Source organism: Humulus lupulus, chromosome 8 (assembly GCF_963169125.1).
Source record: "Humulus lupulus chromosome 8, drHumLupu1.1, whole genome shotgun sequence".
Lineage (NCBI taxonomy): Eukaryota > Viridiplantae > Streptophyta > Magnoliopsida > Rosales > Cannabaceae > Humulus > Humulus lupulus.
This window is the reverse complement of record NC_084800.1, coordinates 22848581-22860939: the sequence shown is the minus strand read 5'-3', so window position 1 is coordinate 22860939 and position 12359 is coordinate 22848581. Positions and strand designations below refer to the sequence as shown.

At 40.7% G+C, this 12359-nt stretch overlaps 1 protein-coding gene across 2 annotated transcripts; it reads right to left on the bottom strand.

Moving 5' to 3' along the window:
- Positions 1-6193: 6193 nt before the first annotated feature.
- LOC133796336 (protein ANTI-SILENCING 1) lies at positions 6194-11541 on the bottom strand. 2 transcript variants are annotated; one of them, XM_062233805.1, is made up of 13 exons: positions 11311-11541; positions 10143-10559; positions 9592-9760; positions 9323-9499; positions 8887-9233; positions 8552-8578; positions 8095-8187; positions 7802-7880; positions 7588-7678; positions 7386-7494; positions 7148-7270; positions 6700-6795; positions 6194-6544 (listed from the first exon to the last, which is right to left on the bottom strand). In XM_062233805.1, the coding sequence occupies exons 2-12, from the start codon at positions 10476-10478 to the stop codon at positions 6742-6744; spliced, it is 1605 nt and encodes a 534-aa protein (XP_062089789.1). In that variant the 5' UTR covers positions 10479-10559; positions 11311-11541; the 3' UTR covers positions 6194-6544; positions 6700-6741. The 2 variants fall into 2 exon arrangements, with proteins under 2 accessions (XP_062089789.1, XP_062089790.1); XM_062233806.1 differs by having other exon boundaries at positions 11315-11541.
- Between the last annotated feature and the right edge of the window lie 818 nt (positions 11542-12359).

The following is a 12359-nucleotide window of genomic DNA, read 5'->3' as shown; positions in this document are numbered from 1 at the left end:
CTGGGGATATCAGAATGATTCCGGCCCCGGAGCCGTTCTCGTTAGATGAGCCATCAACGAAGATCTTCCACGATGAACTTGAGGAGGCGACCTGAGGTGAGTCTTCTGATGGGATCTCATGGAATCCCGCGCATTCTGCCACGAAGTCGGCCAAGGCTTGACTTTTTATGGTAGTTCGGGGAGTATAGAAAATCTCGAACTGACTGAGTTCGACCGCCCACTTTAGCAAGCGTCCCGAGGCTTCAGGCTTTTGCAAAACCTGCCTTAGAGGCTGATCGGTCATGACGTGTACAGAGTGGGACTGGAAGTATGGCCTGAGTTTTCGCGAGGCCGTGATTAGGCAGAACGCCAGTTTTTCCATCAATGGGTACCTTGACTCAGCTCCGAGGAGTCTCTTGCTGATGTAATAAACCGGTTTCTGAGCCTGGTCCTCTTCTCGCACCAGAACGGCACTAGCTGCGTCCTCAGTTACGACCATGTAGAGGAAAAGAGGTTCTCCTACCTTGGGCTTTGATAGCACAGGCGGTTCAGCCAGGTGCGCTTTTAGGTCGAGGAATGCGCTTTCGCATTCTACTGTCCATTCGAACTTCTTGTTTCCCCGGAGCAGGTTGTAGAAGGGCAAGCACTTATCGGTCGATTTGGAAATGAACCGGTTCAGTGCTGCCACTCTTCCTGTGAGGCCTTGGACATCTTTCCGCGACCGGGGGGAAGGAAGCTCGAGCAGGGACTTGATCTTGTCGGGGTTTGCCTCGATTCCTCGGGTATTGACTATGAAACCCAAGAATTTCCCCGATGCGACACCGAAAGTGCACTTCTGAGGATTGAGCCTCATGCCATATTCTCGCAGTATGTTAAAGCATTCTTCCAGATCGGCGACGTGGTTGCTGGCAATCTTTGACTTGACAAGCATATCATCAACGTACACTTCCATGTTTTTCCCGATCTGGTCCGCGAACATTCTATTTACCAGCCTTTGGTAGGTAGCCCCGGCATTCTTAAGACCGAACGGCATGACCTTATAGCAATAGACATTAGTCGGGGTCATGAAGCTGGTATGTTCCTGGTCTGCTGGATTCATCGCGATCTGATTGTAGCCTGAGTACGTGTCCATGAAGGACATGAGCTCGTGCCCCGCCGTGGCATCCACCAGTTGATCGATCCTCGGTAATGGAAAGCAATCCTTGGGGCAGGCTTTATTCAGGTCGGAAAAGTCGATACAGGTCCGCCACTTCCCATTGGGCTTTGGAACTAACACGGGATTGGCAACCCAAATGGGAAATTTGGCTTCGCGGATAAAGCCACATTTTTTGAGCCGGGCCACTTCTTCTTCAAGGGCTTCGGCTCGGGTTGTCCCTAAACGCCTCTGCTTTTGAGACTTGGCAGGGACGCTTTTGTCTAGGTGGAGCGTGTGCATGATTACGCTCGGACTGATCCCTATCATGTCCTCGTGCGACCATGCGAATACGTCCAGGTTCTTCTTCAGAAACGTAGTTAGCTCCGCCTTTCTTCTATCGCAGAGGTTCTTTCCGAGCTTAACCGTCCGTGACGGGTTTTGCTCATCGATGCTTACCTCCTCGAGCTCTTCAATAGCTTGGAGCTCGGACTTGTCCTCGCCTACTCGGGGGTCAATGTCCTCGCTTAGGGTGAGCTTTTCGCCTTCGGAAATCTGAGGTTTTTCAATCTCGGGAGCCGCCTTGGGTCCTCGAGATTCCTCTTCGTCCTGAACGGCCATCGTCACCTGCCCGGGTTTAGATTTTCCCTTCATGGAAATGATGTAGCATTCCCTGGCAGCGAGCTGATCGCCCTTGATAGTGCAGATCCCTATCGAAGTAGGAAATTTCATGGCGAGGTGCCGGACGGAAGTGATAGCCTCGAAAGCAATGAGCGTAGGTCGGCCCAAAATGGCGTTGTAAGCAGCGGAGCAGTCAATGACTACGAATTCGAGTAGTTTGGACACCGTTCGGGACTCGTCTCCTAGGGTGATCACCAGCTCAATCGTCCCTATCGTTGCTGATCCTTCTCCTGAAAAACCATACAGCATCATCGAGGTTGCCTTCAGCTCGGAGACGGTCAGACCCATTTTTTCTAAGGTGGACCGGAATAGGAGGTTCACCGAGCTCCCATTGTCCACTAACACTCTCCTTACTCTCCGGTTGGCGAGCTAGACTGCTACGACCAAGGGATCGTTATGAGGGAATTGGACATGGCTTGCGTCTTCCTCCGCGAAGATAATTGGTTGTTTCTCTAATCTTTGTTGTTTTGATTGACGCTGTTCCGGGACGAACTCCGCTCCATTGTGGGCCTTCAACTCATTCACATACCTCTTCTGGGCGCCTCTACTCGTGCCAGCCATGTGTGGTCCTCCAGAGATGGTGGAGATCTCCCCCTCGACCGCGGGGGGAAGGACATCCTGATCTACCCGAGGTCCGGGCTGATTGGCTGGGACCTCCGGAGCGGGTCGACTTGTCGGGACCCTGTTTCGCGAGTATTGCGCCAATGGACCTGCTCGGATTAGAGTTTCGATTTCATCTTTGAGGTGCCTGCAGTCGTCGGTATTGTGCCCGACGTCGTTATGAAAACGGCAGAATTTGGAAGCGTCTCTCCTTCCCTTAGGGTGTTTTAATGGCTCCGGCCTCTTCCAGGGGGCTCGCGTAGCGTTGGCCAGGAAAATATTCTCTCTGGTCTGAGTGAGCTCGGTATACGTTGTGAACACGGGCTTGAATTTATCCACAGACTTATTCTTCTTTTGACCGTGCTGGCTGTTTTCACCATTTCCTTTTCTTTTGCTACCACCGGGCTGGTTATTTTGCGCAATGTCGGGAATCGCCGCTATGATCTCTGTTCCCGTCCCAGCGGGCTTCTCGAGGACCTGGCCGGTCCCCGCGGTTGAAGCTTCAGCTTCTTCCAAGTTTATCCACTCTTGGGCTCTGTTAAGGAATTCACTAACCGAGCTGACCCCCCTCCTTTGAATATCCTTCCACAGGTCTCCGCCGACTAGGATCCCGGTCCTCATGGCCATGAGCTTGGAGCTATCTTCAGCATCCCTGGCTCGAGCAGCGACATTTGCAAATCTGCTCAAGTAGGCTTTCAGTGTCTCACCAGGTTGCTGTCTCACATTAGCTAGGGAGTCGGCCTGGACTCGGGCGGCCTGGGAGGCTCGGAATGCCCTTTTGAAGTCAGCCGAAAATGTCTTCCAGGAGCTGATTGACTGCCTTTTACTCTGCTTGAACCACTGCCTGGCGGGCCCAGTTAGGGTGGAAGGAAAGATCAAGCAACGAAGCTCCGGTCCGATGTTATGGGCCATCATTAGGGTGTTGAACATCCCTAAGTGGTCAGACGGGTCTCCATCCCCGTTGAACTTTGACAAGTGGGGCATACGAAAGCCAGAAGGGTATGCCGTTGCTGCTATATTGGGGGCGAAGAGTTCCATCTCATCCCCTGAATCATATTCGTCTTTTTCCTTTTCCGATAGGAGTTTCTTCATCAGCTCCTCAATCTGAGTTAAGCGCTCTAGGGTTTTGTCCTGAGATCCTGGGTTATTCCGGGGCTGTTCAACAGCTCCGGACCCGTTGTACATATTAGGCGGGTTGTTACCCCTCCTATCTTGAGATAGGTCATTTGGGGCATTCCCGCCGTTACGTACTTCGGATCGGACCCCAACCGAGCGGGCCTGGCTACCATCCCTAACTCGATCCTCTCTGTGAGAGTTGAGGCGATCTCGAAGGTCGCCTCCCTGGGTAGTATGGTGACTTTGTGCTGAACTTAGTCGCTGGCGCAGGTCTCCTCCCGAGAGATCACTCCGTGTACTACCGGTCCAGTGACTCCTGCTGGACAGGCTCGGGGTGCGTCTTTGGCGGCTCCGACCTGATCCCTCCCCCGGCATCCTGCTGCGCCGGGAGGGCCCGGCTGATGGCGGGTCTCTTCTACTATTTCCGTATGTCGGGATGTCTCTGACGGGCTGAGGAGACGGATATCTGATGGGAGAAGGAGGATGCCTGACCGGGGAGGCGATCCTGGTACCGTCTGGTCGGACTAAATTTGGTGGGGGCCTCTCGGCCCTGCCAGCTTGCTGGTTTCGCGCTGGGCGAGCTGGACGAGGAACTGGACGTTCTTCGGGGACGGGCTGACGTCTCCGGATCTCCTCGGCCCTTCTTTGGGAATTTCCCCGATCTCTTCTGGGCGTCCTAGAGGAAGGCTGAGAGCTAGGGGTTGACGTCCTAACCGAACGGTTGTACTGCTGCTGTTCTGTCCGAAGCATTTCCCTAAAGTTCGCCTCTTGATGGTGTGATGAAGGGGTGGAGTTGACTGCAGGAGGTCTACCCGAACGGCTATGCCTGGATCGATTACTCCGGCAAGACTTAGGAGCCTCGCCTTGCCTCTCTCCAACGTTACCGTTGGTTGTGAGAGGGGGTAGTCGGCTCAGAATATCCTGGATTTGCTGACCAGCTGCTGCTAACTGGCTCCTCAGCTGAGCATTCTCCATCTCCACCGCAGTGTAATAACATGGATTCGGATTAGGCGGCCGGGGCGCTGAACTACCAGTGTCGTCTTGGCCCGCCGACTGCTTCCCTGGCCTCTGCTGGACTTCAGGAATTTGCTCGTCAGGGAGGGCAACATGGTGGGCCTCCTGCCCATCATGCTGCTCTGTCTCGTTGCCATGTTTGGATCGAGTGGTCACCATAGTTGTATGTTTGTGGTAGTACTAATCGGACTTGCTCTCAATGAAAGCACCAAACTGTTGACGCGGTTCTTCAGCAACAGATAATTAAGAGAAGAAGAGAAAGAGATTAGTACTAAAAGTAGAACCGTCACAGATATGAAATCTTTGGGAAAGAACTAGGTGACTCAAGACACGTTTTTAAGTGGTTCGAAGGTTAAAATCCCTCTACTCCACTAGTCAATATTATTGATATTCTCTGGGTATTTGGTTTACAAAGTATATAGTTCTTCAAAGACTATTTTTTCCAACCCCTATCAACTCCCAGGGTCTCCTTATTTATAGGAGAGGGCACCTGGAAGTTGGTAGGGAGGTCATCCCATGACCTTACCATTTGTCATATCAAATCTGTGACATTCATGATTAATTCCTAAACCTGACACACAAGTGTGGTCTAATCAGTATGGAAGGAGATAATGGGTCGCACGGCCCAACCCGTCCGCGGGTGTCTGAATACGCACGTTCCTGCTGCGTGTCCGAGAAGTCAGGGGGATATCGGACACGTGATGGCAGGAATATGCACGTTTATCTTGCGTGTTGACTTCCCATAGGGTCGGAGCTTCCTGAGAAGCTCGCGACCGGAGCAGTTCATAACCCGAGCTTCTCCGTCCGTGGCCTTCGGATGTCATTCTCAGCTCCTGGGGCAACAAATGCGAGCTGGAAACAGGACCCCCTCGAGCTGACAAGGGCCCGTCCTGGAAATAGAGCCTCCGGCCTGTGGGAGCCTCGGACTAAACCTGATTTAGTCCGAGGCTCGCCCTGCTAAACAGCCCGTGGGAAAACCAGGGCGTACATATATAATAATAATATTTTATAACATTTATATTTATATTAATATAATCATTAAATATCTAGTCTTTTATTATATATTATTATCATAATAATATTTTATAATATTTAAATTTATATTAATATAATTATTAAATATCTAGTCTTATATTATAATACTTAAATTTCTATTAATAAATATTTATTTTTAATTGATTTTAAAAATATATTGTGTTAAATATTTAAAATATTTCATTAAAACAAATCAAAACTGTCAAATACACACTTTCTATATATAAAGATTTGTAAAATTTAATGTAAATTATTCTCTTTTTATTTTGACAAATTAATGTAAATTATTCCGTTGTATCAACAATGTCACATCACTATATGTAATATATTAGTAGCACATATTTGAGATTGATTAAATACATAATAAAATTGTTTAAGCACGAAAAAGGTACTAAAACAATATGGATTTCATAAAAATCCCTTGAAAATTGACTTTCAGTATATAATCTAATCCCCAACACACATATCATTACTCTTTTATATTTTTAATTATTTAAGGAATGTGTTAATAATTAAAAATATATCCTAATCCCCGACACACAGATCATTACTCTTGTATATCATTACTTTTATTGGGCTCTTAATTCATTTCATATCACGTTAACTAAATCATTAATTAATTTGCACATGTAATCATAAATAAAAACAAATATATTTCTTCTGTTCAATACATTCTCCTTTCCTTTTTTCTTTCGGGACAAACTATAATTTCATACATGCAGGTTAGTCGAGATTGAGCATAGAAGAATGAAAAGCTTCATAAATTCTTTAGTTAATGACTGATCATGTACATTTCTGAAAAAAACTATTAACCATTTTGAAATTTGATCAGATATGATAAACTTTGGAACTAATTAAATATGAGCTTGAACAATCTTCTACAAGAAGTAGAGGTAGCACACTCGTATGCTGTCCAAATTGGGGGCTACCCTCGTGTGAATCTAACGTATGGGACAAGAGAAAAGAGCCCAAGAAAGTTCAACCTGTCTGTCAAAGCATATAAATGGTACTTAATAAAGCCATGCACAATTCATTTAAACCCAGTAAACTCTAATTAATCTATGTGTATACACAGAAAAACAAAGGATCAATAAACTAATAATAAAGAAATTAAAAATGCAAAGATTGTGCTGTGTGCTTACCAAAATATAGTTACTCCTAAATGCCAAGTTAGCCACTACGAATTACTGTTCGAGTTTGAGCCGACTCTTCAGCTCATTTACCTCCTTACTTTGTCTCTGTGACATTGCACACATGCATATGTAGTACAAATCAATGATTAGCAAAAACTTTGCATGAGCTAAATGAAATTAAACTTGCACATAATATACCTTTTTTTATGTCAAATTCTATCAAAATCAAATAATACTGACGAATTCTGACAATGGAAAAGGCATTTGCTATAAAATGCATAATTCCTCGTATTCTACAACTAATTCACATAGTACTGTATTCATTCTTTTCAACTTTCAAGACTACAAAGATTAAAAACAAAAAAATGGTTTTGAGTGCTATTATATGGTTTCTGCCTTATATGCAGAAGCATAAAAGCTACTTTATAATCGAGATTATAATACTTTAAAGGCACACCTCATATAAAGCTTTCCACCATAAATCTGCCTTTTCCTGCAGTTCACGCCACTGCATAGCCAAATTGAATTCAAATGTATTGGTCTGTGAACAGTGTGCTGTCGATACTGCAACAGCATTTCTCTACGTGAAAAAAAAAAAAGAAAAAAAGTAGAACGGATGTCACATATGAGATTACTATGGAACAATAAAGTTAATTCAGCAAATGTAAGAAGAATCTGTTCAGAAAATGTCTCACATGTTCCTCACGCTGCCTTTGAACCTTAACTCTGTCAAGAACTAGATGGCCAGCAAAACTAGCCTCGTGGTCAGATACTCTTAGATTTCTTGGGCGACCAATAACAGGTCTGCAAATGCAAAGCAAGTCGAGTACACCCTTTATATTCTACCAAATTGAACAACAAATTTTGATAACAAAGGAGCATATTAAATTTGATTACCTTCCATCAGTCAAAATCAGGTGACTACTGATCAACTTACATATGGCAGACTGAGCTGCAAGTTTTGACTTGAATATAACAAAAGCCTTGGCTGTTAATATATAGCAAGATGTAGATAAATTAATGCAAAACTTTTAAGTGAAACTTAATGCGGAAATTAAATATGACTCCTTGGTAAATGAGATAATGGGGAAACTAGAAGAGCCGACCTTACCATATGGTGAGTTTGAAAATGCACCAAACTGTATCATTCTTGCTTCAACGCTTTCATTAAATGAATGCCACATTAGATCCTGCGGAGGATAAGGAATAAGGATCAACCAGAATGTTCAGGCCAGACAACATTTCTCATAACTCTAATAATATGATCTACCATATTGATTTACGCATCCTACTGAAAAATTATTGGAGACTGACATACTAACACTAGATTAGTACTGCATATCAAATCCTTTCTTGGAATGACATTAGAGAGAGAGAACAATACAGGGGAATTATAGTTACTACCTCAACCTCAACTGATGAAAAGGATGGATCCAAATTTTCTAATAAGACCAGGGTCCCTGCTTCTTGAGCTTTCTGCAATTTATCTTCCCAAGGCTGAAAAGTAGCAAGGAAAATGAACTCTGATTAGGATGTTACATAGATACTATAATCAGGGTCATTTTAATCATTTTCCCAAACATTATAAATGTGTCATAAACTTGGAGTATATATAGAAGTGGGGGTTCTGCTCCCAGTTTAAAGAATCTTTCTTAACAATATTTTTTTTGAATATGAAGTAAATTAAATTAAATATTCAGATGTTGGTAAACTTCATGAATATTATATCCTGTTTGCTAAATTCAGAATGAGTTTAAAAAACCCATGAAATAATTTCCCAAGATGAAGAAGCTTTCCAGAAAATCAAAATCTATGTCAACACAATCCATAATTGGAATAGCTTAAAGTAATAGAAACTCACTAGTTGTTTAAACCAACTCCTTCTATCCTGCAAGAAGAAAACTCACAAAATTAGAATATTGAAAACCAGATAATCAAATTTCCAGTTCAAGTACTCTCATAATTTTGTTTGACCAAAAAAAAAGGTCACAAGTTGGTGACATAATAAAAAGAAAGCACAAATTGAACCATTATGAATTTTAAGCAGCAAAAGATTTTATTTCTTTCCATTATGTAATGCTTTATTATTATTTTTTTAATTTGTGTTTTCTTCTGAAACACAAGCAGTGATAGAATTACAAAGCATTCATATCTAGCATGAGGCATTAGATCATTAGCTAACAAATTAAGACTTACATCGTCAGGCTGTCTAGTTACTTCCACAATATGGTTGTTAGTACTGACACTCTTGCCATATGCAAGTTGAGGAACTGCTTTCACAGACGTTTTAGTTGCATTTTCTCCAGAATTCTTACCAGGACCCTTTTCATACAGAGCAATTATCCTTTTCTTGTAAGGCTGGGAATGTGATGTGTTCTCTGGTGAAATCATTTCCAAAGTTCTAACTCTAGATTTATCTTTGATTTGTATGCCAGGCTCACTCCCACCTTCAACAGCAACACATTTCAATTTGGGAGAGTCACTTGAAGATGAACCGCAACCATGCTCAACTACAGTAGCTCTGCCTGCAACTTTCTCAGGTTCTGCACTTCCAAGGAAAACTAATTCCTTAGACATTGGTGATGACAATTCAGCCGTAAAAGGAGGAACATTTAGCATTCTTAGAACTCACCTTTTACCAAAGATCCATTTCTCCTAGCAGACGAGGGATTTTTACTTGGTATGTCAACCCCTTTGGTCAATTCTGATGAGGAAGACTCGGTGAATGATTGATGATGATGTCTTGTCTTTATCTTCAATGGCTCATTCTGACTCAACTGATATTTTCTCCTGTTAAAGAAGAACTCCACTACAATGCAATACATAACGTTTCAAGAACACGAAAGAAATTATTCATATAACTCAGTTATTATAAAATTTTGATGATCGGAAATGACTGACCTTTAGTTCCACCAATTTCATCAGGAAACTTTTCTGATATTTCAGTTCTATCTACATCGAAAGTGCGGTAGAAAATGTAGTGTGCCTTTCTCAACTCCTCTTCAGAAGCCTGAGGATTTCTCTTGTCATCTGAGGTGCATATAACATTGCATTTTCCAACTACTGCTTCCTGAAGAAGTATAAATCATGTAATGAACTATAATGGCAATAACTCTTCAAGTTATTAATGAACATTGGTGAAGAACATAAAAGCAATGTCTTTATCCTCTACGATGGGCATCTGGGATGTAATGACATGATGTAAGAACTAACAAATTTCCATTGAAATGAGGCCAATAAAACATTTGTTCACTAACGGACAGTTTAGTTATATTTTCAGCCCAATAATGAAACACTAAACTTTTCAAGTAGCAATGTAGCAATGCAACGTCTTTAGTTTTGTTGTCAGCAAAACACATCATATTTTGATATGATTATGATACTTTAAACCACTATCAGTTTAATGGCGGATGGAAACATAAATAGGAAAAGGTGTATGGATAAAACTTTACCGCATTATTGAAATTGGAAAGACCTTTTCCATGACCGGATGCCAAAAACAGCTCATTCCAATGTGGTTGTGGTTTAACTTTACCAAGATAGTTGCGTATTTCAGTAGGACGAAAAAACCACACTACCTTTACTTTCCTTTCATGAGAAGGGGTCTCAAATAATTTCACAAGCTTGCCAATATAAGTCTCAGGATTACCAACGGAGTAGAAGCACACACAGTCATAAAGAGAGTATTCAATGCCCCCACAAGTAAAAGAGTTATAGAATTGTAAGCCTTTATTTCCTACACCATTTCCCTTCTTGGTACCCCACTTAAATTTAAATTCATCATCCATTGTCCACCCAAGCTTTGTGAAAATGGCATATCAATCTTGAACTCTAAATGCTTATTATCTCATTGGATAGTCTTTGAGAACCTAAGCATTAAAACCTAGATTAGAATTTCTTCAAAAAAAAACATCGATTAGAATCCCTATTCTTGTATAAGATGTTCAAAATCAAAAGAACCCAAAAAATAAAAAATAAAAAAAATATATTACTTTATAACTCATAGCACAAAAATTGAAGAAGAAGCCACAAAACCATGGTTTTAAATTTACATCACCTTCTCTCATTTTTATTACTTTATGTCGCTAAACCCTACAATCTTTGGTAAAGCTACATTTTTTTAGTAAATAATAAGATTAGATAAGGAATTAAGTATGAGAACAAGTTCAAGTTCCACCATGACTACAACATTTAGAAAAATCAATACATACCCATATCTTGTACAATGATACTTGTCATTCATACCCACAACTCTCTGTAAACAGAGTTTTGTTTTTATTTCAAAAACAAAAAAGAGTACACTACTAAAGAAGATTTGAAGCAGAGAATATAATGAGTACAGAGGAAAAACCAGTTAATTTGTTACTTTTTGCATTATTGAGGGAAAAAACACAAGAAAAAGAGAAATAACATGTTGAGACTAAAAAATTTGACCAAAAAAACCAACAAAAATAGTTGTATGCAGATAAAAGTGAAAACCCATTTACCCCAAAAGCAAAATAAATGTGAAAATAAAACTTTCAAAAAAAAAAAAAAACTGTAAGAACTAAGAAGAGAAGACCACTCACACATCATCTATAAAAAAATAAAAAATAAATAAAAAAGAAGAAGAACACTCACACACCATGAGAGTGAGTCTAACTTTCATAGAATTTCCAAATAGAAGCGAGAGAGAGAGTATCGCAGAAAGCGGGGCGGGACCATAAATACACGATGTTACTGTTTGTCCGTGCTACGACGTGCATGCTAAATCAGACCTCACTTTAAGCTCTCAATCACTGTCATTTCTCTGTCCTCCTCATTCTAATTCCTACATACAAAATGAATCTCATCATTTGTAGTAGGATTAATTATTATATAAATTTCATTACAGAAAAATGTGTTTATGGTTAATTATGGAAATTGTTGTAACCAAACTTCAAAGTTTGGACCCTTTTTATTATATAGTTTAAAAGTGTTGTATACATTCCTAAAAAAATTGGGTTGTCAAAAAAAAAAGTTCTAGTTTTATAGTGACTAATTGAAATAAATATGGTGGGTGAAGACGTGAAGTTTGATTTTTTTTTTAATTATTTTTTGCCATTTTTATGAAATAATAATTGCAGATTAAATGCTGTTATTTCATGTCTTTTTATTTTTTGAACTGTGTTTGTTTTACTTAATGGCATGCACTTAAATTTTATACACAATGCTGTGAATTGAAATCTAATCGCATTATACTTAAGGTAATTAGTTGACTTTTTTTAATTAATTATATTTATTTAAATTAAAATTTATTATTTTAAAAATAATATTATATCAGTGTGTAATATTTTAAATGCATATTTTATGTCTAATGAGATTTTTAAAAACTCCGTGTATTTCAAACTACCAAACCACTTAAATATAGATTAGTGTAGAGTGTAATTTGCCTTCATTTCCTTTTAAGGTATACCCACAGAATAAGATTATTTTAGGGTGCATAATTTAATTCAAACAGCGGAAAGACAGCTAGGAGGGAAGCAAAATCCTCCTTATCAAGCTTAGTATACCCACAAAATAAGGTTTTACATCTATAAATTTAGTTGATGATTTTACTTTTCAAATTTGCTAATATGTGATTTTGAACCGCCATTACTCACAAATACAAATTCAAATGATAAATTAATTTTGTAAAAGAAAAGATTATA